Source organism: Corvus cornix, chromosome 1 (assembly GCF_000738735.6).
Source record: "Corvus cornix cornix isolate S_Up_H32 chromosome 1, ASM73873v5, whole genome shotgun sequence".
Classification (NCBI taxonomy): Eukaryota; Metazoa; Chordata; class Aves; order Passeriformes; family Corvidae; genus Corvus; species Corvus cornix.
The window spans coordinates 75,238,340-75,264,047 of NC_046332.1; the positions used below are offsets into that span (position 1 = coordinate 75,238,340).

General features: G+C 36.9%; 1 protein-coding gene across 6 annotated transcripts in view; it reads left to right on the forward strand.

Moving 5' to 3' along the window:
* Positions 1–25,708, forward strand: part of GPC5 (glypican 5) — a 619,303-nt gene that overhangs the window by 321,279 nt on the left and 272,316 nt on the right. For all 6 annotated transcript variants that reach the window (XR_005602438.1, XM_039555588.1, XM_039555621.1 and 3 more), the window contains one exon: positions 2,244–2,406. Coding sequence is in view for 5 of the 6 variants with exons in the window: in XM_039555588.1 (XP_039411522.1) it covers positions 2,244–2,406 (163 nt within the window). In the remaining variant the exon portion in view is untranslated. The remainder of the gene's footprint in view (positions 1–2,243; positions 2,407–25,708) is intronic.

A 25,708-nucleotide genomic window follows, 5' to 3' on the forward strand; every position in this document is an offset into this window, starting at 1 on the left:
TATATACACACACCAGATATATATATGGTATATATGGCGTATATGTATATGGTGTACTGTGGAAACTTTGGCAAAAATTTTTGTTTGAAAAACTGTCTTGCTGGAAGTTCATGCCCACATTTATACCACAGAGCTCAGGGATAAAAAGTACCTTATCATACAACTGGCCCTGGGAATGTGTCACAATATGATTTGGGGTGAAAAATAAGTGTGCTGTTTAACTGAGTGTAGTTCATTAAACTGCCTGTGTTTTGTTTCAATAAATACTATTATGGTAGAAGTATGGCATGGATTACACAATGAGCAGGGAGATGAGCAGCAGTACAAATGAGCTTTTTTGCCTCTTAGCTAGGTAGTTTGTCTTTCAGGTAGCATATAAATGCCTAATAAAACTTTTGAATTAAAAGTGCAGCATAAATTGGTCCTGTTGGTTCCGCGGTGAGTGGCATTCTCCTGTTCTTACACAGTGGCAAGTGGATCTTATAGAACCATTGAGATTTAGCTGAGTGATCTTGTTGTAGTGGTGATTAAAATATTTTTTGTTGGGCACTGTATAGCACTTAACAGATTAAGCAGTCTGGGAAGTGACTCCATAATCTGAAACTAAAATCATTGTATTTGTTGAAAATATGAACCCAGTATCTTGTTAAACAACAAAGCAAACACATTTTTGAAGGTATAAAACAGCTGTGTCTGTTTCTGACTAATTAGTAGCTATTTCAAGGAGAAAGAACTATCTGATTATTAAATTAAAGAATCTGAGCCAGTGAGGTTTTGGCCAGTGTAAAGAAGTCTTCCTAGATTTAAGCATGAGTAATGCACAAACCTGTACAAACTGATATTTTGGATAAGGTTATAAGAGTTATTAACATTTGTAAGCACGTTGTTTTTAGAGGCTGTGATGTTCATATTTATCTGACAGATAAACTGAAATTAATCTGAATGGGGAAGAGGGCATACTGTTTGTGTATGTATAACAGTTGTACCTCGTATATTTAAAAATTGGATGACAGCAGTTGGACATTTGATAAATGAGAGAGATTAACATTATTCAGGTGATTGCTCAGCACTGCTCAACAGAGTGGAGAAATGTATTAAACTTTGAGATCTCTACTGTTTTCTTATAAACCAGGCAGATATCATTGGCCATCTCTACAGTGATAAAAGGACACAGAGAACCAGTTTATTTACTGGAACCAAATCACTTACACTGCTTAGGCCAGTATCAGCTATCCCTCTGCTTTATTTTAGGTCATCTTTATTATTTCTCCAAGGCAATGCCTGGATGTCCTTTGGAAATAGTTCTCTCCATGTTAGTCCTGCCTCTGACTGTACTAGTTAGGTCTGCTGTTCCTTGGTCAAGCAGTTGGTATCATCCCAACATATTTTTTTTCTTCAGCTTCTACCAGATTTCCATATGACACACTCAGAGCAGACAAGGATGTTTTGGGTCCACCAATATAGAGCTGCAACACAGCTCACATACTATTTCAGATATTTCAAACCGAAAAATTCACATAAAATAATAAATGTATCTTAAGTCTCAGTAGACACCACATGGGTCTTTAAAAGATCCAGGTTCTGCTGTTAAGTAGCACAGATTCTGTCTGCTCTAAGTGGGCCTATAAGAAAGGGGGTAACAAACATTTTAGTGGGGTCTGTTGCGGTAGAAATAAAGGCAATGATTTTAAATGGAAGGAGGTTTGATTTAGACCATGTATAAGGAGGAAGCTTTTTGTATTGAGGGTGGTGAGACACTGGAACAGGTTTTCCAGTGAGGTGGTAGATGACCCAGCCCTGGAAATATTCACGATCAGGTTGGATGGGGCTCTGAGCAACTTGGCCTAATTGAAGATGTCCCTTCTCATTGCAGAGGAATTTGGACTAGATGGCCTTTAAAGGTTGCTTCAAACCCAAACTATTCCATGATTCTATGTACTTATGCATTACACTTGGCCTCTGGGCCAGAAATTGGTACCAGATCTTCTTTTATAGTGATAAAGAAACAGTTTTGTGGGGTTTTAATTGAAAATTAACTATACATCTCCAAATACCATTCTTTTAAATCTATCTGTAAGCCAGGGTAGAAAAAAAAATTAAAAAAAAAATCAGAATTCTCATTATGTTGATCCTGAAATTTCCTTTTCAAATCAGGTAATTACTAGGGACATACATGAAATTCTGGGTAGTCACTGAAGCTCTCTATATGTACTGTTAACTTGCATACTATATCTTCTCTTCAGCTGTTACAGGGCAAATCATTTCCAAAATATGACAAATGGGATCTCCAACAAACAGGCAGTGGTGGAGGTGTAGATGAACAAATCAGTGGTGATTGTGACGATGAAGATGGTTGTGGAGGATCTGGAAGTGGAGAATTCAAAAGAGTCCTGAAAATTACAGACTGTAAGTCCATGATTGTTTCCTTCATGCATTTAAACAATGAGTTGGCATATTTTACACTAATATATACCACTGAATTATCTTGGAAAAGGTGTGAAAAGTTGTCTGTGTAATGTTTCCAAGATTTACAGGAATAGGCCTGCAACTGAGCATGGTATCAATATGAGTATCAGTTTCATCATAACACATTTTAAAATATACTTGGCATAATATAGACTTAAACCAGTATTTTAGTAAAGTAATAGGTGTAAAGTGACATGTCCCTGTGAGTTATTGCATTAACATAAGACATTTGGCAGCTAAAAAGAGAAACTGTACTAATTTTTAATGGAACTATGACAAAACATGAGGTTTAGTGCTGGTAGCTGCATTTCATAGAGAACTATTGGAACCATTGTACTAAAGCACTCAAGAATAATGCCACTACTGGTTCTTATACATCTTTCTATTTTTTTTACTGTTTTGTTTTTATGTAGTTTGGGGTTTTGTTTGGTTGCATTTTATTTTTGTTTGATTTATTCTCTGAAACACATCTGTAACTATTTTCATTTAAAAAACCTGTGCTTGTGCACTTGAATGGCATAGAACTCCAACCATGAGCAAGGTAAGCTAATTACTTCTCTGAATCAGGACATCTGTCTGCATATCTTATTTCCCTTCCCAGTGTAGAAATATAGGCAGAGATGGTGGCAATAGATGAATTCTTTCATCTAAACTGCATTTTTGCATTTCACATTATGTATATTCACTGAATTTGAGGGTGATGCATGTTTTCAGGCTTAGATGCGAACCCCAGGTCCTTTTTGACTTGACAGTAAAGAGGCAATTTAAAAATGTGTCTGTGGAGAAGCTGTAGTTGCCCATTTCCTTTTGAACTGGTGGAAAAATGAGACTGAGGGCATGCCTTAACAAGTCAGTTTGGAATCAGCCTAGGATCCTCTTGCACTGACACTTAGTCCATACATTTTCAAGTTCTACAAGAAGTCTAGATGGGATTTTGAGCAATATCCAAAAAAGTTTGGACACTTACTTCCTGAGAGTGCCCTTGGAGGTATAACTTTGGAAAAAGAAGTTAGGAGTTCAAACATTTAAAACCAGATGTTCTTTGGAATACTATATATATTATATCTATTTGATAATGACACTCTATGGTATTGAAGGACTGTAAAATAGTCTTAGAATGTGACTAGAGCTATTAAGGATGTATTAAATGATGAAAGAATTTCAAGAACAGTATATTTTATTTCACTATCTTCTGCTGCATTAGAATTTTCTTCATATTGATATATTTAGTGTAATCTTTTCAAAATGTCAAAATTATAATCAGCATTTATATTCTCTTTATACTACATCTTCTAAATTGCTAGAATTGTAAGCTATGTGTTAGAGATAGTGAAATTTGCATGTAATTCTGTTTCATTTGAACTTTTTCTAAGATATTATAGAACAAAAATATGAATCCATACTGTTCTATATTTTGACTTCTGCATAAATCTTGAACATTTATGCTGGCATGCATTTCTTATTTGGAATTCACCTTAAAAGTTGTCTTTAACATATACCAGAAAGAGTCCTACTTTGTTCTGGGGCCTCAGATATGGACTATCCAACAGAACTGTTAAAATACTCAATTTTGTAGATTTTTTGTTACAATATAGGTCAAGAACATATTTTTTTTTCAGAAATTACTTGTATCTTTAAGTATATGTTTAAGTGCATGTTTAAGATAAATGAAACAGGTTCTTGAAAAATTTTTCTATTGCATCACAGTGATATATGAGTAGGACTGGGGGAATTTAAAGTGAAAACCAATATATTTTAGTAAGAAAAAAAATGATCGTCTCAAGATTTAAGATTTTATGTGAGAACTAGAACTGAAAAAAATATAAACATAATAAGAATTTAGGCTGATTTTTAATAGATATATTTTACATATATTTATGCAACATATATAATTTTGTGTAATTAGCTTTGGGTGATTGGTATTAATTAAAAGCTAAGTCAGATTTTAAACTCCTCATTTTTAAACTGAAATATTACATTCACGGTGAAGATGTTGCTTACAGCTCCTTGAAAATATGTCTGACTGTCAGCTAAGCCTACAAGTTGACCACAGTTTATTTGATCCTCAGCATTAGCTTCTCTATGGGTCATACAGTTGGTATTATTTTCCTTTATCAAGAAAACTTTCTGGATTCTTTTACTTCTGGACAATTTTTCTTTCTCTCATAACCAACCAGGAAAGAAAGGGGGATTGCTACATAGTTTTTTCTATAGTAGAGTCTAGTCACAGCCTATTCATAGCCTAGGCTCATTTTTTGGTAACTTCTGCAGACATTTTCAACAAGGAGATGATCCTGTGTGCAACAACTTAACGATCCTAATAAGATATTAAAGTATGATATGGAACCAGCCCTTTTTTGTATGTTGCTGTGTATAAAAATAAAGCGTAAAGACACATCCGCCTTCTTTTTTCATGCCATATCCTTGCCTTTTGAACATGTGTCTGATACTCAGAGCCAGAAGGAACAGGGAGGAAGGGAGGTGATGTACTTCTTCCAAAACAAACTTGTACCTATTTTATGTGTACACATAGCTTGTGAAGTGAAAGATTACTTGTTTCCACACACAGTGCTAGAGATAGAATTTATTTCATTTAGTGCTGAAGACAAATGTGTGTTGACAGCCTTTAGGCTTTAGAAAGCCAATTATGACTTTTGGTATTTGTAACTCAGAAGTGATAGCTTTGCATTACAAAAGTGTTTAAAATAAGTTGTGTTTTGAAAAAATCTAGTTTTACTATCATTATTACATTATATTCAATGTTTCCAATCACTACAGTTGTGCTGACTGGTTTGCTCTTTCATAAGTACTTTTAAAATATGGTAAATCAGTGCAGTTATTTGAAGAAATTGTACTAGAAAGGATAGTGAACTTTAAATATATAAAATAAACAGTAGTATAAAGTCTTGGCACTTCATTTGCTGGTTTTATTCTCCTCTAACCCAGGAGCTCCCACAGGACTATTTCACGCGTCACAATGAATTACCTCTTCAAAACCCTCTGCAGAATGCAGCAGTAATAACAACAAATACTTATCACCTACATATTGATTTGAATCTGTTTCCAAATAGCTCTGTGAGGAAGGACTAATCCCAATATCATTCCACTGAGGTTCTCAATACCATCTATCAAAATTCTCATAGTACTTTTAGCAAGACCACTGATTCTCTGAAAAGTGCTCTATCACTAGTTTGTCTTTCCTTGCTCATTTTAACATGCAACACACATGTTTCTTTACTGCAGCCAGAGATCTAGTTCAGGGCTCAAATATGCAGACATGTCTTTGTGCTTAAGATATATATGGGCAGACCTTGTCTCTAACTTTTTAAAATTTTTATCTCACCTAATATTCTTCCTCTTTGAAGAAAGAAGTCTCTGAAATATTTTATTTCTCAGGCTTCTTAATCTGTAGATTATTATTTTCTTTTTCAAATTATGCTATAGGGGTAAAATAGCTTGGAAAAGGCTTTATGTTGTGATCTCTATAGAAATAAACCAGTCTATGTCTTGTGTGACATTATAATGCGTTCTCAAGTCTCAAACATAATTTCTTCTCTTTCTGCTCCTTCACCCACTTCAGTATAGTTGCCTTTCTCATTGTTAAATCTGATTCTGGTGGCATATTCTGGGACCAAAACTACTTAAAGCTGGCAATAAAATCTCCATTATGATGTTTGCCATCTGTTAAATTCTTTTAAACTCTCATCTGCATTCTGTTACCTCAGTAAAGTAAGACATCCCTTATGTCTGAGTAGGATTTCAGGTTTTATTTACACACAAGAGTATTCTTCCTAATTCTGAATGTTAATGTGAGGTGTTATTCAGGTGTCTTTGGAAGGGCTACGTGACTTCACTGTTCATAGTTCACTCAGTTCAGAACATCTCAATTCTATTAAAAGTGAATAAGAAAAATAAAAGTTCTTGCTGTGAATGTCACCCTTGGTCTAAATATTACACTCACTTTTAACAACAACATTCTCATAGGCTATTGCTAATTGGAAGACTAGAAGAATCTCACCCTTCCTTTTCAGCTAAAGACTGTCATAATCTGAGCTCTTTTCTCTTTTATCCTTGTCTTTTGTGGGGCTGAAAATCTTTTGAAGAAAAAGATTTATTGCAATTAGTTCATTCCCGTAAAAAATTTGCATTTCCAGAATTAGTATTTTCTTTCAGCAAGAAGATACATATTGTCAACACATATGAAGTTCAAAGATTTTTCTGTGTGCATGATCAAGTGTTGGCACGAAAATACATAATGATACAAATTACTGAAGCATAAAGAAAGCGAAAGGATGAACAAGTTCCAGCAATTTCCACCAAAAAAAAAATCCCAAAACCACTTTTGGATTCCTAAGCATAGACCTTCACCAGCCAATGAAGTTTGTACAGGTAAAGTTGCAGGATGTATAACAATATGAAGCACAGTGGTGGCTTGACCCTGGCTAGGTGTCAGGTGCCAACAAACTGCACGGCACTGTGGGGGCTGCTATGGGAAAATGAACTCCAGCTCAGCCAGAACCAATACAAGCAGTGAAAGAAAAAACAAAATAATTACATTTAAAATGCCTTGTAAAAACTAAGAAAAGTTACAAGACATCTTTCTTATGCAGTATTTTGCAAAAAGGTGTGACCTGCATAATGATATTATGCATTGGAAAAAAATAAAAGATGATATTTCAATTTTTTGGTTCTTTTCTATTTAAAGAGTATCAGCTCTCTCTCTTAACAAAATGTTTTCTCATAAGTCAACATTTTTACTTCTTGAGTGATGAATTTAACCTGAGTAATGGATTGAAACTATACTGTCAGGTTGGATTGTTAATTGAAAAACAAATAAGGGAAATGGTTATGTAAAATTTGCTGAGGGAGTTTACACAGAGACAGAAATAAAGTCAGATAATATAAAACTTCATATTTTGCAATAGTGTATTTTTTGCCTTGTATTAACATGTTACATCCACATGAAGATTTTTATGACAGAGGCTACCAAAACACAAACAAAGAAGCACAATTGCTCTTCAAAGGTTTTAAGTTATCCTATAGCGTTTAATGCGCACACTCACTGGTCTAAAACAGCACATCAGAGCAGTGCAATTATTACAAATGACCTCCATTAATTACATGGGGTTATATTTTGCTGGAAATTACCTTATAATAATACTACTAATTCTGAAGTTACCAGAAATCTGGAGCCTTTTACTGCATGTATTATTTCATTGAACAAGTGTATAAATATTTGCACTCACAGTTACCAATAAAGAAACAAACTTCCGGCAAAGTACTAACGTTTATTGCTTTCTCATCCATTCTTTTATATTTCCTGAGGAGAATGAATAAGATAAAAGGTGTTATAGCTATTTATCAGGATAAAGAATGTCCTGAATGTTTTTGTATTTCCACAGCAGTAGAATGAAGACAAGCCATGCCACTCTTACAAAAGTGCTATTGTACAAGATCTGCCTGGTTAACAAATTCTGATTTATTACTTCCTAGTTTTTAAAAACTTCCAAAAAACCCCTCCTGCCTACTGCTTTATGCCTTCCAAACTTGAGCACAGAGGATATACTCCAGCATGTCCTTCTCTGCTCCAGATTCTGCTGTGAAGACCACAGGTCTTCGAGAGCTCCTTTTTGGAATAAACAGAGAAATACAGAATATGGCATTGTGTCTTCAAGGTATCATGCAGGTTGTGTATCATCTGAACTGATATGCTGTACATCAGAATAAAGTTGGTATCTTGGTGGAGATAAACACTTTATGTGGTAATGGATTATTAAAAGAGTAATTTATTGGCCTGGAGAATACTAAGGCTCCAAATAACACCTCTCCATGGATTTAGGCATTTCCTTCTAACTTTTCACCAGCATGGACATCCTTCAGGCTATTTCCTTGGATAGAAAGAGGGGAAAAAAACCCGAATTCTTGTGATTGGTCTTCCAGATATGAAAATGCTTTTAAGCTGTTTCAATCAACAGGCTACATGCTGAATGAAGAACTAATACAGCATTTCCTTATTTCACCTAATTTTATGCCAAAAAGCACAGAAGCAATTACAGAGTTACAGAAAGCCAAGTACAGAGACAGTCCTTGCTCAAATTGAGCTGACAGTGAATAATATGTCAAGTTTCCTACTGTGGACTCTTAAGATTTAATTCTGAATGGTACTCTTAAGGAAGGTGGAGAGTAAAAACACCTTCTACATGGAAGTTTTTGCCCTACATAAGGCAGGGCTGTAATTCCTCTTTCAAAATGGGATGGACTTTTTTGTGAGTTCCCTCATTTCCCACTCCTCCTCTACAAGGATCTTTCAGATATGTCTCAAAGACAAACCACCAGCTATAAACAGAATTTTGAGATGGGGAGTACAAACTGTTTCTTGATAAATTTGTAAGGTTAAAAAAAGCCGGCATTCAATTCTATGAAATGCATCGAGCACCATCACTAAATGCCAGTTCTTCTAGCTAAGCAAGAAATGGTTAATCATATCCATTCCACAAACACAGTATAAAATGTGAGTATAAATGCAAATGGTTTATGTGATACCACAGAAGTTGTGTTATTTACCAATCCAATCCCACAAATGAGCCAGTAGAAAATTGATTAAGACTAATCCTCCAAAAAACACCATACAATCCCAAGTACATTGTTTCCTACCTTTACCTATCATAGGTCTGTCTCTCTCTGGTGCAAAGACTGTTTAGTTATTTGGATAGAGTAGGAAAAACTAGAAGATAACAATCAGGCTAAGTCTCTACAGCTGTGTTTAAAGCCATTCAGCTAGCATATAGACTAAAACCAGAATAATCACTTCACTTGTGTCTGACCTGAATTTACCTCTTTTAGCCTTTCTTTACCAAAGAAACTTTTAAAGGTTTATGATTCATCCCATTAACAGACAAGAACTTTGAAAATTTCATCAAGGGAACAACTCTTAAAAAAGATAACTGTGCCTTCATGTATTTTTTTTTATACAAGACAATAAAACCTCTACTCTATATTAGGTTATATTTATTTTTTCATGTGCATCTGATATATGCAAAACCAAGTAAAAATACACTTCTAGTCAATGCAAAGTATGGTTAATTGGAAAATAATAAGGGTAATAGGTTTGAAATTAGTTCTGATTGAATTCTTTCTGAGTAGACATCATTTCACTGACTTCAGATGAGATTGTCTTTTTCAGAGAGACCATATAATAAGTTTCGTTGAAGTTACAAAATTCTAATTGTATTTTTAAAGGCATTACCTTATAATAATATCACCAGTTCTGAAGTTACCAGAAATTTGGAGCCTTTTATTTTATATTTCATTGAACCAATGTCACTATTAAATTTTAATAATTTCTGATTATTCATTGATTATAATTCAGTAAATAAATATTTGTTATTCTTTAATATGTTCTTTGAAATGCGTTTCTTAATAGTGTATTAAGGATATGAGGAGAACAGACCTTCTGAATAGTCACTTTCATCTCCAGTTGCCCTTAGGAGTGGTTTTATTATGCCAAGGAGATCTTTCTATAGGAAATTCTTCATAATTTTGAGGTTTTCTTTTTAAATCTGTCCATGTTTTAAGTTTTTTTTGGCAGTGGGAGGGGAAGAGCAGCATCTCAGTCTTGATGTTCCATTTCCCATACTGTCTGTGATAGCTTTTATTATCCACTTTAGATGATTCTTTTGCTCTTCCAATTTACTTGTACTCTACTGACAAAAAGCCTCAAAATGAGTTGCCTTTTTTTTTTTTTTTTTTTTTTTTTGGTAGAAATTAACTAGTTTTATTTCTTTGAGTGAGAGAAAATATAAAACTAACCTCTATGTAGTTTGAAACTATTATCATATTCTAGTAACAATTCCTTAAAATGATCAGATTAGCTACTTCAAGTTTCCAGTAAAAGCTCTACCTGTTACCATCCAAACTCTAAACATGAATGTTGGAGGACAGCTATAGCCTACTGTGTATTTCTTTTTTCTCCTTAGAATGCAATCCTACTTTAATAATGATAGACACAGAGACAGAATTTTTCTTCAGGAGCTAAAAAATTTAGACTTCTTTAACAGTTACGGTAAAGAAATAGACATGTATCACTGAAAATGAGTAAACACATGAGGGCACAATTTATTAGGCCTACATTAAGCATGTCTGTTAAGATGAGAAGAATTTTGCCCTACAATCCTTACTTCTTTCAACTGATTGTAAAAGGACAAGCTTCAGTAGCTCAAGTACAGATATCTAAGTTATCCCTAAGTTAGGTCCTTTTGCTTTCACTCTGGTTCTGATTTAATTTTGATTTTATTTTTAGATAAGGGTTAAATATCTTCCAATGTATATCACAGTCTTAGTGTCACTCTTGACTTCTTACAATAAAAAATAGATGGGTACTTGCAAATACAGCTAATAAGACCTGTAAAACAGAATTCATGCTGTCTGAAAGGTGTGGTTTTCTGGGAGAAGAAATCATTCCTGTTTTCCATCATCTGTGATGGAGAAAATGGTTACTGGTGCAAAAAGAATTGGGAATGTCTGTGAATCCCATGGTGTGTTTCGTTATACAAATGGTATCTCTTTGATGTGTTTCTCCTTTTGGATTTTAACCACAAAAATAAATGTCAAACTACAACAAACCAAAACTTTCATAGCCATTACATAAAAAAAGACTTACTTCACTGAATCAAAAAGGAACTGTAAAACACTTTTTAAATCTACTTATGAAAGAATCGGTCCTTTTTCAAAGTTTTGAATCATATCAAACTGTTATCTTTCTATTTCTTAAACAGACAGTAACCATGATAAATGTCACACTTTGATTGACTCAAAGGTGGTTTATAGTCAAAGGTAGCTCTTCAGCCTGTCATGCATCTCCAATCTTTATTATATTCTTTTAAAAAATCAAAGTGTGTGTGATCTCCTGAGAGTTCCCTTTGCAACATGTGCAGAGACTTAAATTAGATTAGTTTCATATTTGCGTCTTCCACTATTAATGATTACAACTCCAATGCCTTGACTAATCTGTTTCTCAGTAATTCATGCTCAAACCATTTGCTAACTTTTAGATAAAAGAGAATCACTTAATTTCTGTTTGTTACAGAAACTTAGCACTCTTTTTTTTCCCAAAAAACCATATATTGAGTGACATACAACCCTAAGAAAGATCTAGTTCTTAAAATATGCAAAACTTGTGTGAATTTTTATATATGCACACTTATATAAATCATCAGAAGTTCCCTAAAAAAGAGTGAAACTATTCTAAAATACTCAGTTATGACCTGTATTCTGTAAAATAATGTATCTGGAAGGCAGCAAGTGGACTTTCCTTTTCTTTTGTTCTTTTGAAGGGAAGCGGTTAGGCACCGGTATAATTCCAATCTGATTTAGGAATGTGATGACTCGTTAGTAGAATTAGTCTCATAATAGGCACAAGTACTAATTTTAAGTTTCTGGAATGAAATGTATGAAAAATTTTTTTGCTAGGCAAAAACTAGAGCATACACCTAATTGGAGGGGTGGGACTGTTGCTTAGACACACTATCATTTTAGCAGATCATTTTAGGAGTCTGTTTCTGTATGTGCTCACTGGTTTATTTTGACTGTATGAACTCTGTTTCCAGTGACTGTAGCAGAAGCTAGCTCAGATTTTACACTCTAGATACCTATATTTAGATAAATTAATCTGGACATATATTCCAGTTGTTGAGTTTTCAAATGTTGGCTAACTAGAACAATTTTTTCCAGATATTGGCCAGTAGCAGTGAGGTTAGATATGTTTAACATGAGTTATTTCCTTACTTAGAGCCCCATTAAGCAGACAATTCTCAAGGCCAGTAGATGTGCTTAAGGAAGGGTAAATCTCCCACTTCATTGTGATATACCCAGTTGCAGAAAGAGAGGGTTATGCCACAGCTTAATAGACACAGACTTCATCAAAGCATCCTTTGTGTAACCATGTAGTCACTAGCATTTTTTATGTTGAGTCCATTACGTTTCTAAAACATGGATCTTTTCTCTCATTTGGATTCCTTTCTCAAGTTCCTACTGCCTGCAGTCATCCCCAGGCAACTGCTTTTACAGCACAAGCTGAAGTTAAGGGCCTCCTGAATAGCTGCTACATTCCTCATACAGGCATATGATTCAGGCTTGTTACAAACATGGAGAGATCATATGGAAAGATAGGTCAGGTTTCTAGAAAGGGCATGAAACCCTTGTTTTTTTATTATCACACAGCACCTGCAGGATGGCCGGGTGATCAGACCCAGCCAGCACCAAACTGATGTCCTTTTATGACCAGGTGACCCACCTGGTAGATGCAGGAAGGGCTGTGGATGTTGTCTATTTGGACTTCAGCAAGGCCTTTGACACTGTTTCTCACAGTAAACGGGAAAAGCTGGCAGCCCAAGGCTTGGACAGGAGCGTTCTTCACTGGGTTAAGAACTGGCTGGATGGCCGGGCCCAGAGAGTGGTGGTGAATGGAGCTGCATCCAGTTGGCAGACAGCCACCAGTGGTGTCCCACAGGGGTGTGTCCTGGGGCCAGTTCTGTTCAATATTTTTATTGATGACATGGATGAGGGAATTGAGTCCTTCATTAGTAAATTTGCAGATGACACTAAGCTGGGAGTGTGTGTTGATCTGTTGGAAGGTAGGAGGGCTCTGCAAAGAGACCTGGAACAGTTGGATAGATGGGCAGAGTACGATAAGGTGAAGTTTAACAAGTCCAGGTGCCAGGTACTGCATTTTGGCCACAATAATCCCCTGCAGCATTATAGGCTGGGGACGGTGTGGCTGGACAGTGCCCAAGCGGAAAGAGAACTGGGGTTACTGGTCGATAGCTGGCTGAACATGAGCCAGCAGTGTGCCCTGGTGGCCAAGAAGGCCAATGGCATCCTGGCCTGTATCAGGAATAGTGTGGCCAGCAGGAGCAGGGAGGTCATTCTTCCCCTGTACTCGGCACTGGTGAGGCCACATCTCGAGTGCTGTGTCCAGCTCTGGGCCCCTCAGTTCAGGAAGGACGTTGAGGCGCTTGAGTGCGTTCAGAGAAGGGCAAAGAGGCTGGTGAAGGGCTTGGAACACAAGCACTGTGAGGAACAACTGAGGGAGCTGGGGGTGTTTAGCCTGGACAAAAGGAGACTCAGAGGTGACCTTATTGCTCTCTACAGCTTCCTGAAGGGTGGTTGTAGTCAGGTGGGGGTTGGTCTCTTTTTCCAGGCAGCAACTGACAGAACAAGAGGACACGGTCTCAAGCTGCTCCAAGGAAAATTCAGGTTGGATTTCAGGAAGAGGTTTTTTACTGAAAGAGTGATAAAGTTTTGGAATTGTCTGCGTGGGGAGATGGTGGAGTCATTGTCCCTGGATGTGCTTAAAAAAAGACTGGATGTAGCACTCAGTGCCATGGTTTAGTTGAGGTGGTGTTAGGGCATGGGTTGGACTCGGTGATCTTGAAGGTCTCTTCCAACATAGTGATTCTATGATTCTGTGATTCTGTGATCACTAATGCCCTAAGCACTACGGACATGATTCAATCAATGTAATTTTAATTCAGGGCCAAAATGCCTCTGAGACCTAGCCTGGAGAAGCAAAAATATAGCCTTGAGAACAGGGATAGGATGAAATAAAATGTCTAAGAATAAAACTACTGAAGAGAGGATTTTTTTGAGGAAAATGTTTGATTGAGATGTGTGAATGAGAACAAGTCTGAATAGAGAAGGATGTAAGAGAGAAATGCAGAAATGTGCTTGTATACTACCTTTACTGTGTCTCTTCCACCATTTTCAGTTTTTTTCCCAATGTTCATAGTCTTAAATAGAAATGCTCATACATGTAAGTCTCCATCTCCAGGGCCAAAGAGTAGATCCTGTGACCAGCTTTGGGATGTGAGAAACACAGTTTGTGGCACTTGCACAGCTGATAATGATGTAGAAAGTACAATAGTCTTAAGAGAATCTTATGGATTGTAACAGTGACATTTGGAAAATATGTCAGTTGCTAGAGTGGAGACAGCTAGCTGTTAAAAAACACTATTTCTGAAATGCCAGGGAGCAAAACCAGAATATGGCAGTTGTTCTAAAAGGAAGGAGCTACATATGAGCTAAATAGCTGCAAAATAATAGTTTAGTACATATTGTGTTGTTGCCTTACATATATAAGCACTGTCATTAGCAAAAAAAAAAAAAAAAAGGAGGAGACTATTAGTTATTTCCTAATAAAATTGTTCAGCAAAAGCTAGTTATAGACAAAAATATTGATCATACATTGTGACTTGCAGAAGACCTTGAGATTTATTAAAACATTTATTGTTTGTTAAGGGTTTGCAAATTAAAGGTGCACATCGGGGATTTTGTATTCAATAACTGAAAATGCTTGCTCATATCTTTAAATGAAGAAAATAAGGAACTTGAATAGGTTTGTTTCCAGGTTACAATTTGCTTATCTCTGGTAGTTCCAAGACTTAGACATATAAGACACCTAGACACACCTCAAATATAGGCAAACTAAAAGTACTGACTATCATTTGCAAATTAATTTAGCTGAGAAGGTGGTCTCTGCTACCCGCTTTGCCCATCCTCTGGAGCTGTATTTCTTCTGGCCACTATAGTTGAACCACAAATGAGGCTGTTTAATACAGACCAAAACTTCAAGGCAAACTGAATGTGCTTCTGCTATATATTAATATAGATGTGGTGGGTTGATTTGGTTGGTTGCCAGATAGCCACTCAGCTGTTCTCTAACTCCCTGTCCTCAACAAATAGTAAAAAAAGTGCAATAAGACAAAAGCTTTGTTGTGTCAAGATAAAATCAGGATGATCACTTACCAATTAACATCACAAAAATGAAAAGACTCAACTTTAAGAAAGTTAATTTCTTTCCACTTAAAATAGAGTCAGATGGTAGAAACCAAACAACTTCACCCCCATCACCCACTTCTTTTCAATCTACTTCACTTCTTCATTCCAAGCTCCTTTGCCTCCTTCTGACACCGAGTGGTGCAGGGGTGACAAGGAGTGGGGATTGAAGCCAGTTTGTAACAGTTCCTTTCTGCTGCCATTCCTCCCCACATTTTCTTCCCTGCTCCAGTGTGGGTCTTCTCCAAAAGCTGCAGCTTCCTTCAGGGCACATCCACCTGTGCCAACATGGAGTCCTTTACAGGCTGCCGTGTGGTTATCAGCTCCTCTCTAGGTGCTGCAGGGGAGTCTCTGCTGTGGTGCCTGGAGCACCTCTTCCCTCTCCTTCTCTCACCTTGGTGTTCACAAGGTTGTTTCTCTCAGTTTCTCTCACTTCCACCACCCTTACCTCCTCCTTCTCAGTGATAAGTAGAATTTTGCCCTTTCTTGAATACATTTTCCCTGAGGCACCCCAGTCCTGACTGGTGGGGCTAAGCCATGCCCTATGCAGGATTTGCTGAATCCTGCTGAAAATGCTTGTGTCACACATGGGGCATCCCAGTCTCTCCTCACAGATGCCATCCCTACTGCCAGCGCCAGGGCACATAAACCCAGTGCAATTGCACAGTGGGCACTAGTGTGTCAGATGCCACAGGTGAGTCCTCTTTTCCAAGAGGAAATCACTTTTGGAAGTAGGGCCAAGGGGACAGGCAGAGCTTAATCACTCTGTTGTCATAAGCCAGCTGTCTGGCTAGTCCTGTGGACTCAGCTGAGAGTCTACTGCTGCACACACATGCAGTGGTTTGGCCTGTCAGAGGGCAAAATCTGTTAGTTTTTCTACAGTTCTGTCTGCACTACTTTACCAAGTGTTTGCTTGTAGATCTGCTTATGTACACTGAGGACTTCAGCTGGTCCTGTTCCTGTGCCAAGTATTTTGATAGATTCAGGATTAGGTCCTTTGAGACAGTCACCAGCTACCAAAATCCCAGTAGCTTTACGTTGTGAAAAATGGCTCCATGATTGATACCGGTATTAACAACTTCCACAAAAAAAGGGGAAAATTCAATAGATTCTAGAAAAAAATGTAACTTCTCAAGACCTGTGTTCAGAACCTGTGTGCCCTTTAAGGCTCTTACAAGAAGACTGAGAAGGTTGCTGCTTCTGCTTCTCAAGATTCACTTCTTATTTGAATGCACTGAGCAAGATTTGTGATGCATAATAACATAGAACATATCGTAGAAAAGAAAAATATGATATATAATTAAAAAGATTGTGATTAAAAACTATGAGCTCAGTAACATTTTTATGAAGTTATAGTTTTCTAGTAAAATTTCAAATGTAATATTCAGTTCATTAACAACTCTCATCATCCCCAAATCCATAAACATTAATTTATTTTACTGTGTAGCAATTTCTAAGAAATGTAAGTCATAAAATGTAAAAGAAAATGTTTAGATATGGATTCAAAAAGAGAACAATCAGATTTTATTTCTCTTCTAGTTAGTGCTATCTAGTACTATCAATTGCCTTTTTTCTTCCTTTTTTATTGCTCCTTCCTTTTTCTAATTAACTACCATTTGTCATTTTATGTCAACTGACATAATTGTAAGTCATTATGTAGGATACTAATAGCCTTAGAAGCAGTTGCCTCACACATAAAATCTTGTGTCCAAATGGCCACTTAGCAAAGAAGTGGATTTTAATTTCTCACCATTCATTACTGTTTCAATTGCTCTAAACAGAATAATTGAAGAACAGCAGGTGCTTTTTATCTCAGTTCTTTAGTCTTGTTTCTTAACTTACCTTTTTAAATAGCAATGTTCTGTCACAGCAAGAAGGCAATTAATTCTTCTGTATGCCAGAAGATGCCACTGTAGCACTCGCTTACAAACAGTAAAGACTGATGACAGGGGAGAAGGGCATGAGTATTATCAGATACAGTATCTGATAGATTGCGCCTGAGAAGGTATTGCTGTGAGCATCCTAAAAGTCACAGGGTCTTAATCCGGTGAGAGAATGAGATTCTGCAACATTTATTTATTTTTTAAATAAATAAATGTAAACAACTACATATTGTGAATTAAAGGAAATCGTTATTTTATGGCATAATTTCATTAATTGCAATCCTAGTCCTGTATTTGCCACCTTGGATATTTATGTGCTGCAGCGGAGTACCAGACACTAATATGAGTACATGTTCTTTTTCCAAAGGATTTTTCTAGAAAGGATTTTCCTGCTGTTTAATATACTATATAAATCACTTTGAAAAAATAGTCTTCTTAGGTTGCTATTTCATTTTGTTCTGTATCCAGTTAATCGCAGAGAGGTTTGAGATCATCTGTCTACTTCAGTGTCATGGTTCCTTTTTTTTCTTTCTTTCTTTTTTTTTTTTTTTACTTTAAAAATTCTTGTAGTGAGCAGTCCATCACTAGCTTTAGAAACTAGGTTTTTCCCTAGGTGATAAAGAAACAGGGCAGCCAGAAAATATTTCCCCAGAAGGTCTACCTAAAAGGATGCTTTATTTTATTTTGATTTATTTTATTTTAGGAACAATTTGAACATTTTATCTGACAGCTATGCTACTTGCTGGTGACAGGGGAGAAGAGGAAGGAAGGTTACTGTGTAACACTGTGATGGTCCAAAATGTTCAAATTGATAATCTATAAAGAATTACAATAGGAAGAAGCACTTTAAAAAGCACTTGCTTTGAACAAGCTCTCTATTAATTAATTGTTTGCCCTCAGGGTGCCTACATAAGAAAGCAAGCAAAGTGTGTGCACTTAAGCTTTCCAACGGGACACTGAAATCTACTGTCAAATGTGAGTGTCATCAAATGGACAACCAGAAGAATGCTGTTGTGAAATTTAAGTTGTGCAGGGTCTTCTGCTAGAAAAGGTGGAAAAAATATTACTCGCAAGCATTGTACAATGCAAATTCTATCCCATGTATTATCAATATTTTCCTTTTTTTCAGTTAATATTTAGAGACCTCATGTCTTGAGGTCAAGCGGGTTTATCAGCTAGGTTTTAGAGTATGTCACTTTTAGTGACTGGTCAGCAGAGAGGTGTTACCTCATTTACTTTAAGTCCTGGAGTCTGACCCTTCAGCCAGTTGTTCACCCATCAGGTTGTGTGCATCTCTCGCTGTATGCTGGACATTTTATTCACAAAAACGCAGTGAGAAATAATATCAAAAGCTTTTCTAAAATCCAAAACACCCTTGTTTACTGCTTTCCCTTTGTCCACTGGTCATAAGTGATGTGTTTCCACATCCGGCACATCTATTCAGCTTGTTCAGTATACTCAATAGCTTCTCATCTAATAGAAGTATAGAATAGTAATCATCTCTTTAGTGAAACAACAGAATTTATCATCAAAACATAGAAGTTACCGTAGGAATAAAAGCCTGATCTCTGTGCCGTGGCTTTGGAAGGTGTGGTGGCCAGTTAGCCTGTGGCACAGAGGACAGAGAGAGCTCTTGGTACGACAGTCTCTGGTGCCAGAGACTTAGCGGTCACCGTGAAAGAGGCTTTTCCCAGGACGCATTGTTCTGTTCTGTTAATTCAGTTTGGATTCCCCAGTTGGCTGTCAGCCTCTACCCCTCGTCACTCCCCCAGAGTTTCCCATTGGCCCCCGTTCCCTGGTCCCGCCTTTTCCCCGCCCCCGCATAAAACTGTGAGCTGCGGGCTCATGTTGGTGTTTGCCTCTGCACCCTTCGCCAGTGTGGCAGCAATAAATGCTCCTGGCGGAACGCACACAAATGCCCTTCTGGACTCTGCTACCGACTGTAACACTGAACGCACCCGTGCGGCTGTGGGGGCACGCGGGACCCCACGGAGCCGGGCAGGGACGGTAATAGAAAGGCACATTGAGCACCATCAGGTGGTGGGGAAATTGGGGCTGTCTTTTACACTGAAATTTATGCCTTCTTACCTATCTTCATGAAACACTAGCTGAGCATTCTGTCCTTTCTTTCAAATTTCTCAAGAAATATGTAGGGAGGAACCAGAAAGGATATTTAGTCAAGTGTCAGATTATTGAACTGTTGATTTCTATGAGGCAAAACAACAACTCACATATCTGCCTATTATTATTTTTGATTAAACATCTTCTATCAAAAGTTTTTGCTGAAACAGTCAAATGGCTTGAATACACCTATGAAATTGGTCTAATAATAGCAAATGGTCAGTTCTATGGACTGAACATTAGTCTTCTCATTGGACCCACCAGTAAAATGTTATGTAGTAATTACACTTTGAGACTTTTTGTTTTCTTAGTACCATTGCAAAACTTTCTTCATTACTTCTCCATAGCATCTCGTCTTTGCCTCTTTTTGTTTTGTGAATACTAAACATACACCCTAAAGTTGAGGCTAAAACATGCACTTATATTTTTAACTTATATTTGTATAATTAAAAGGTGAAATTGCACATTAATGCACCAGCAGAGTGCATTTTTGTCAAAGAAGGTAAAGTATATAAAATGTGTATCCCATCTGTTACAAATGTAGGGTCTTTTCACCGGTAATTACAACAATTTTATCTGGAAAATAGGATTTATTCTACTCTAAATACAATTAAAAGTAACTGTGAATAAAGGTATATTTGGAAATGAAATAGAACCCACATAAAATCTAATTTTGATATTAGCAAACACGAACTCATTTTCTGCCATAGTTTTCCGTGGGTTTCATGTTTACTGCTGTTCACATGCATTATTCAGAAGTACCAAATATTAAGTACCTATGAAACAAAGCACAGTGTGGCTGAGGCGTTTAGTATGCAATAGAGAATTTTTGAAGACCAGTGACACAGCCAGTGAATATTATGTCACTGTGCACATCAGTGTTGCAACAATAAACTGCTTATTCCTGTTTTGCTGCATTGAATTCATCTTTATCTATAAAAAAAGGATGATGGATCCAAAATCATTTGTGATGAAGCGTTTAGTCACAGCTGTGCCCACATCTTGTTTTGGAAAACATCACTGGTAAATATTGTGATAAAATGTTGAAAGTAATAAAATTAAACACTTTGATGGACCATTCCTGAATATTCCTTTTTATGAAAGAATCTAAATTTCTCTATGTAGTGAGTTGACTGTGCCCAGATGCCATGTGCCCACCAAAGTCACTCCACCATTCCTCTCCTCATCAGGACAGGAGAAAGAAAATACGAGGAAAGTTTTGTAGGCTGAGATAACGACAGTGAGAGGTTTCTCACTGATTACCATCATGGGCAAAGTGGACTTGACTTGGGGATACTATTAAAATTTAATACCAGTGAAATCAGAATAGGGTAATGAGAAATGAACCCAACTCTTAAAACACCGTCCCCCGCCCCCCCTTCATTCCTTATTTTCTCTACCTCTCCTTTCACCAGCAATGCAGGGGGACCAGGAATGGGGGTTGCAATCAATTCATCATGTGTCTCTGCCTGTCCTTCCTCTTCAGAGGAGTCCTTCAGAGGAAGGACTCCTCACAGGATGCGTGGGTCCCTTCCATGGGGTGTATTCCTTCAGGAACAGACTGCTCCAGCATAGATCCCCCATGGGATCACAAGTCCTGCCAGTAAACCTTCTCCAACAGGGGCTCCGTTATCCATGGGGCCACAGGTCCTGCCAGGTCTGTCACCTCCTTTAGGTATCCATCTGTTCTGGTGTGGGGTCCTCCACATGCTGCCAGTGGATACCTGCTGTTCCACCATGGACTTCCACAGGCTGAGGAGCACAGCCAGGGTCACAGGGTCTGCACCATGGGCTGCAGGGAAATCTCTGCTCCGGCACACAGAGCACCTCCTCCCCATCCTTCTGCACTGACCTTGGTGTCTGCAGGGCTGTTTCTCTCAGATATTCTCCCTCTTCTCTCTGGCTGCTATTGCAGTGTGGTTTTTTCACCCTTCTTAAATAACATTATCCCAGAGGTGCTACCCCTATCACTGATGGGCTCTGTCTTGGCTGCCTTGGGACCAGCTCACATTGTTCCTGTCAGACAGCAGGGGAAGCTTCTGGCAGCTTCTTACAGTAGCCACCCCTGTAGGCTCCCTGCTACCAAACCCTGGTGTGATGCAAACCCAATCCATACTAATATTTTATTAAAATATAATAGAAATACAAAGCAGAAAGCAAGAGGACATGAATGTACTTTTAGTTAGATTTTGCAGTGTGACTGGGAGTGTTTCATTTCATATACTTTGAATTTGATAATCAGCTCAACCAGTAGTTTACATACAGGACTGAAGTATGGTCATATAGCATGTTTTATTAAGGTTGTGTGAGGCAATATCTCACGGCATTATGTATGGAAGCATGCTGCTTTTTAAGACCATGATCTTTCTCTTTTTTTTCGGCTGTTTGTTTTAAAAGGTTCAATTTTCAACAAGAATGCATTTTTCCTTTGACTTTTTCTTTGCATTGAAAGATATCCTGTAAGTGCGTTCTTAGATTGTATACAGTTTTTTAATCCAGTAATTAAGTCAATATTTTAAATGGTAAATATAAATTATTTGATTGAATAGTATACTTAGCATACTAGAAGATTTACCAATTAGTAGGTCATGTAATCCTCAATCTCAAGAATGGCCATTCTCATATTAAAAGATTAAAAAAAAATTTCTCTAACTGTCTATACTTGCATAAAATATCAGTCTTTTTTTTTCTCTTATCACAGAAAACTTGCAATCATTAATATGTTAATTTTCCTTATATTATCTGTGATTAATTTCTACTGTGATCTAAGTATTTAGTGAGTCTTTCTTCAGGTTTGTTTACACTTTCACAAGGAATATAAACTGACACTGAAAGAAACTTTTTTTTTTTTGGCAATTAATGGAAGTACATGTCTCATTATTTTCCTGAGTATAGTAAGAAGAAAATAGCAGATTTGTTTGTTTTGTCCATAATTCAGAACATCTGTCTTCAAAGTTTTCTGTCCCTTGGTTCTTTTTCTGAAGTATAGCAGTATTTTTCCTCAACATATCCTTTGCTTTCCTACTGTCTTCTCTGACTGTTCCTGGCACAGAAAATTTCAGTTTCACCCATCTATCTGAAGCCAGCTACTAGCTCTCTTTTGCTCTGGACGTAATCTCAGTGCTGTCATGTTATGCACAAGGAGTCCCTCATGCTGCTTTAACAAGGTTTCACTGAATATACATTGCAAAAATTAACAGCTCAAAAATTGGATTTTGAACAGGTTTGAATTTCCTCCTGAGTATTTTAATGCATTTTGTTTCCTTTTATTCCACTTTTATTGTTTTTGTCATTTAAAATTTTACAAATTCTCCACAACAATAAGCAATGCTAAAATATATATTATAGGACATCTTCCTGTAACCCCATAACTGATGAAGCTCTGCCTTTACAAGGGCAGCAAATATCCAGAAACTGATCATTTGAGCCAGCTGACACAACTTTAGCTGCCTTAATCCTTTCTAGAGACTTTGGGAGCAGAGAGAAATACAGCCCTGTTCATAACCCTTACTTTATTTATTCCTATTCTCAGGTTTACCTTTGCAATCAGTGGGAGTAAGGACAAGAAAGGAGGAAGGGAGTATTACATACTGTGGTATCACCATGCATTTATACGTGGGCAACAAACCCAATTCCTAAGCCAAAGTCTCCATCTCCAGCTTCAGTAAATACTGGTCTAAAAAATTTTTGTATTGATCATATTGTTGAATTCAGTGAATATAGAACACAGATATCTGCTCTCTTCCTTCTTTTAACCTGTATAAACAAGAAACCAGTTTTCTCCTGAGAAGTTTAAGAACTGAAGAAACAGCTAATGGATTTCTGCTCCTTTTTTCATACTTTTCTGAGGCAATGAAGAATGAAAAACTACTCAGAGGCTGGAGAGTGGTTTTGTAAAAACGATCAAATCTTGAATTTTTCTTTTATGCATATTTACCTGAGCCGTACAGTATGTAGAATGAACAGCTTGTTTGGTCTGAGTGCACTTTTCTTTACAAAAAGCAATAAAATCTTTTTTAGCACATTTAATATCAAACATTGATTTTTTCACTAAATTCATTTCAAGTACCAGGCTCTGATTCTTTAATTATGAGGCCCAGTAAAAATACAAATAAATAAACTACTAAAGATTTAATTGAATCAACTGTATTTATTGGATTTATTTTATTATTTACATTGGAATTAATGTCCTATTTATAGCAGTGGTTTTGCAGCATATATGCAATAGCATACATTTACTAGCAACATACATCCTTTTTACTTTATATAGCTTAGTGAAACACACAGAAGTACTTGGTATGATGCCTTATAATAAAAGTAAGACAGTGCCTTTTTTACATGAACTAGATCCACACTGAACAGGAATGTATTTTTTAAAAGAAGGCAGTCAAAGACTGAAAACAAGAGTGGCCTTCTCTGTACTCTAAAATTATGTGAATCAGCTAAGGCCATATGCTGTCTGATGAAACTATGTAAGAGAAAATGATGAAAACAATAGATAAAAGATTATTCTGTTTTACTAGCTGATTATTGAAAGGAAAGCTTGTAATGTTTTTAGCTTTTAGTAAGGTTCCTGTATCATGGTTATCATCATAGGGTCAATAATAACCTTAAGCAACATGACATAGTCTGTCACATCATGTTTGCTTTTCCTTTCTGTCCCCATGGATGAACTATGTGTGTACACTGGAACTTTTAATTCTCTGCAAACCAAGGTCAAAGAATTGTGTCTCACATGTGAAGTGTGAGAAGCTGTGCTTCTGATGCCCTTTATCCAGCTTGGCTAAGGATGTCAGTAAGACTGATGCTACTGAGGGGCCAGGCTAGAACTGCATATTTTCTTCTAACAGCTCTCCCATGAACCAAATTAAGTTCTCTATTGTGCTGTTTTGGGCTGGGATAGAATTAATTTTCTTCACAGTACTTTATGTGGTGCTGTGTTTTGGATTTTTGACCAATATTAATAACGCAGCAATGTATTGGGAATTGAGCGTCAAGACCTTTCCTGCTTTTCACACCGTCCCATCACCCCAGAGGCTGAGGAGGCACAGGAAGTTGGGAGGAGCCACAGCTGGGACAGCTGACACTAAGTGACCAAAGGGATATTGCACGCCATGATGGTGCCATGCTGAGCAAGGAAAGCTGTGGAGGGGGAAGGAAGGAGGAAGTGGGGGGGACATTCAGAGTGATGGTGTTTGTCTTCCCACTGTTGAATGGAATCCTGCTTTCCTGTAGATGGCTGAACACCTGCCTGCCCATGGGAAGTGTTGAATAAGTTCCTTGTTTTGCTTTCCATGTGTGCACGGCTTTTGCTCTTTCTATTAAACTATATCTCAATCCATGAGTTTTCTCGCTTTTACCCTTCTGATTCTCTCCATTGTCCCACTGGGGAGGGGTGAGCTAGCATCTGTGTGGGGCTGTGTCTGCTGGCCAGGGTTAGACCACACACCTGTATGAAATTTTATCTATTTACTCCCTCAGTGAATATATTGATCTTTGCTTATTTTCCACAGCTATTTACTATATATATGTGTATATATAGAATTAATTTTAAAGCTCGAAGACTGATAGGAATGGATGCATGGTTTATAACTGTGTTGTCATTAAAGAGATATTTTCAATGGAATTGAGCTTAGTGCAGTTTTCTCAGTTGAAAATAAAATCATACTTATCATCAGTGTATGTATGCATGTATGCAGGGCTTAAAATAAAAATGCCTGAGGTATATTAAGCCTACTATCCATCACCTCTTCACAGGACTTTACAAAGCTCAGTGTACAGTTTAATATTGAAAGAGAAGATACCTATATGCTTTTAAACTCTCGCATAGCAGAAAACTGATCAGAGAAAAAATTACATTCAGATGAGATCATTAGAAATGAGAATGGGTAAAAATGGATATGAGGAAGTACTATTGGCCACACTAAGTGATTTCAGAGAAATAAGTGACAGGAACAGTCAGTGAGTTTCCTATTCAAAACCAAACCCAACCAAACCTCTCAAATGCAGTGTGGTATGAAATTGTCTAACATTCATAATTAAAGAAATACAGTCTTGAATAATATATTTTTGGTTTATTTTTATCTTTTCTGATAATATCTGTAGAGATTTTCAAATTTTCCCTTCCAAAGTGTTAACATTCATTGCCTACAAAATTAAGAGCTGATCTTTCCTTGGTGAATAATTGAAATAAAATGTCTACAAAGGAAAAAGCAGAAATAGAAGATGTTAAATTAGTAAGTGGTGGCATTTTTTTAACCAAATCAGTGCACACTTTTCTTTTAGTGACATTTATAAGCCATAATTGAGTTTTAGGAGCTTGACATATTATCACTTTGCATCTGAATCTTAGCAGGTCTTTTTAAGACTAGGCTGTAAGCTCTTCCCAAGTACAAGACACTATAACT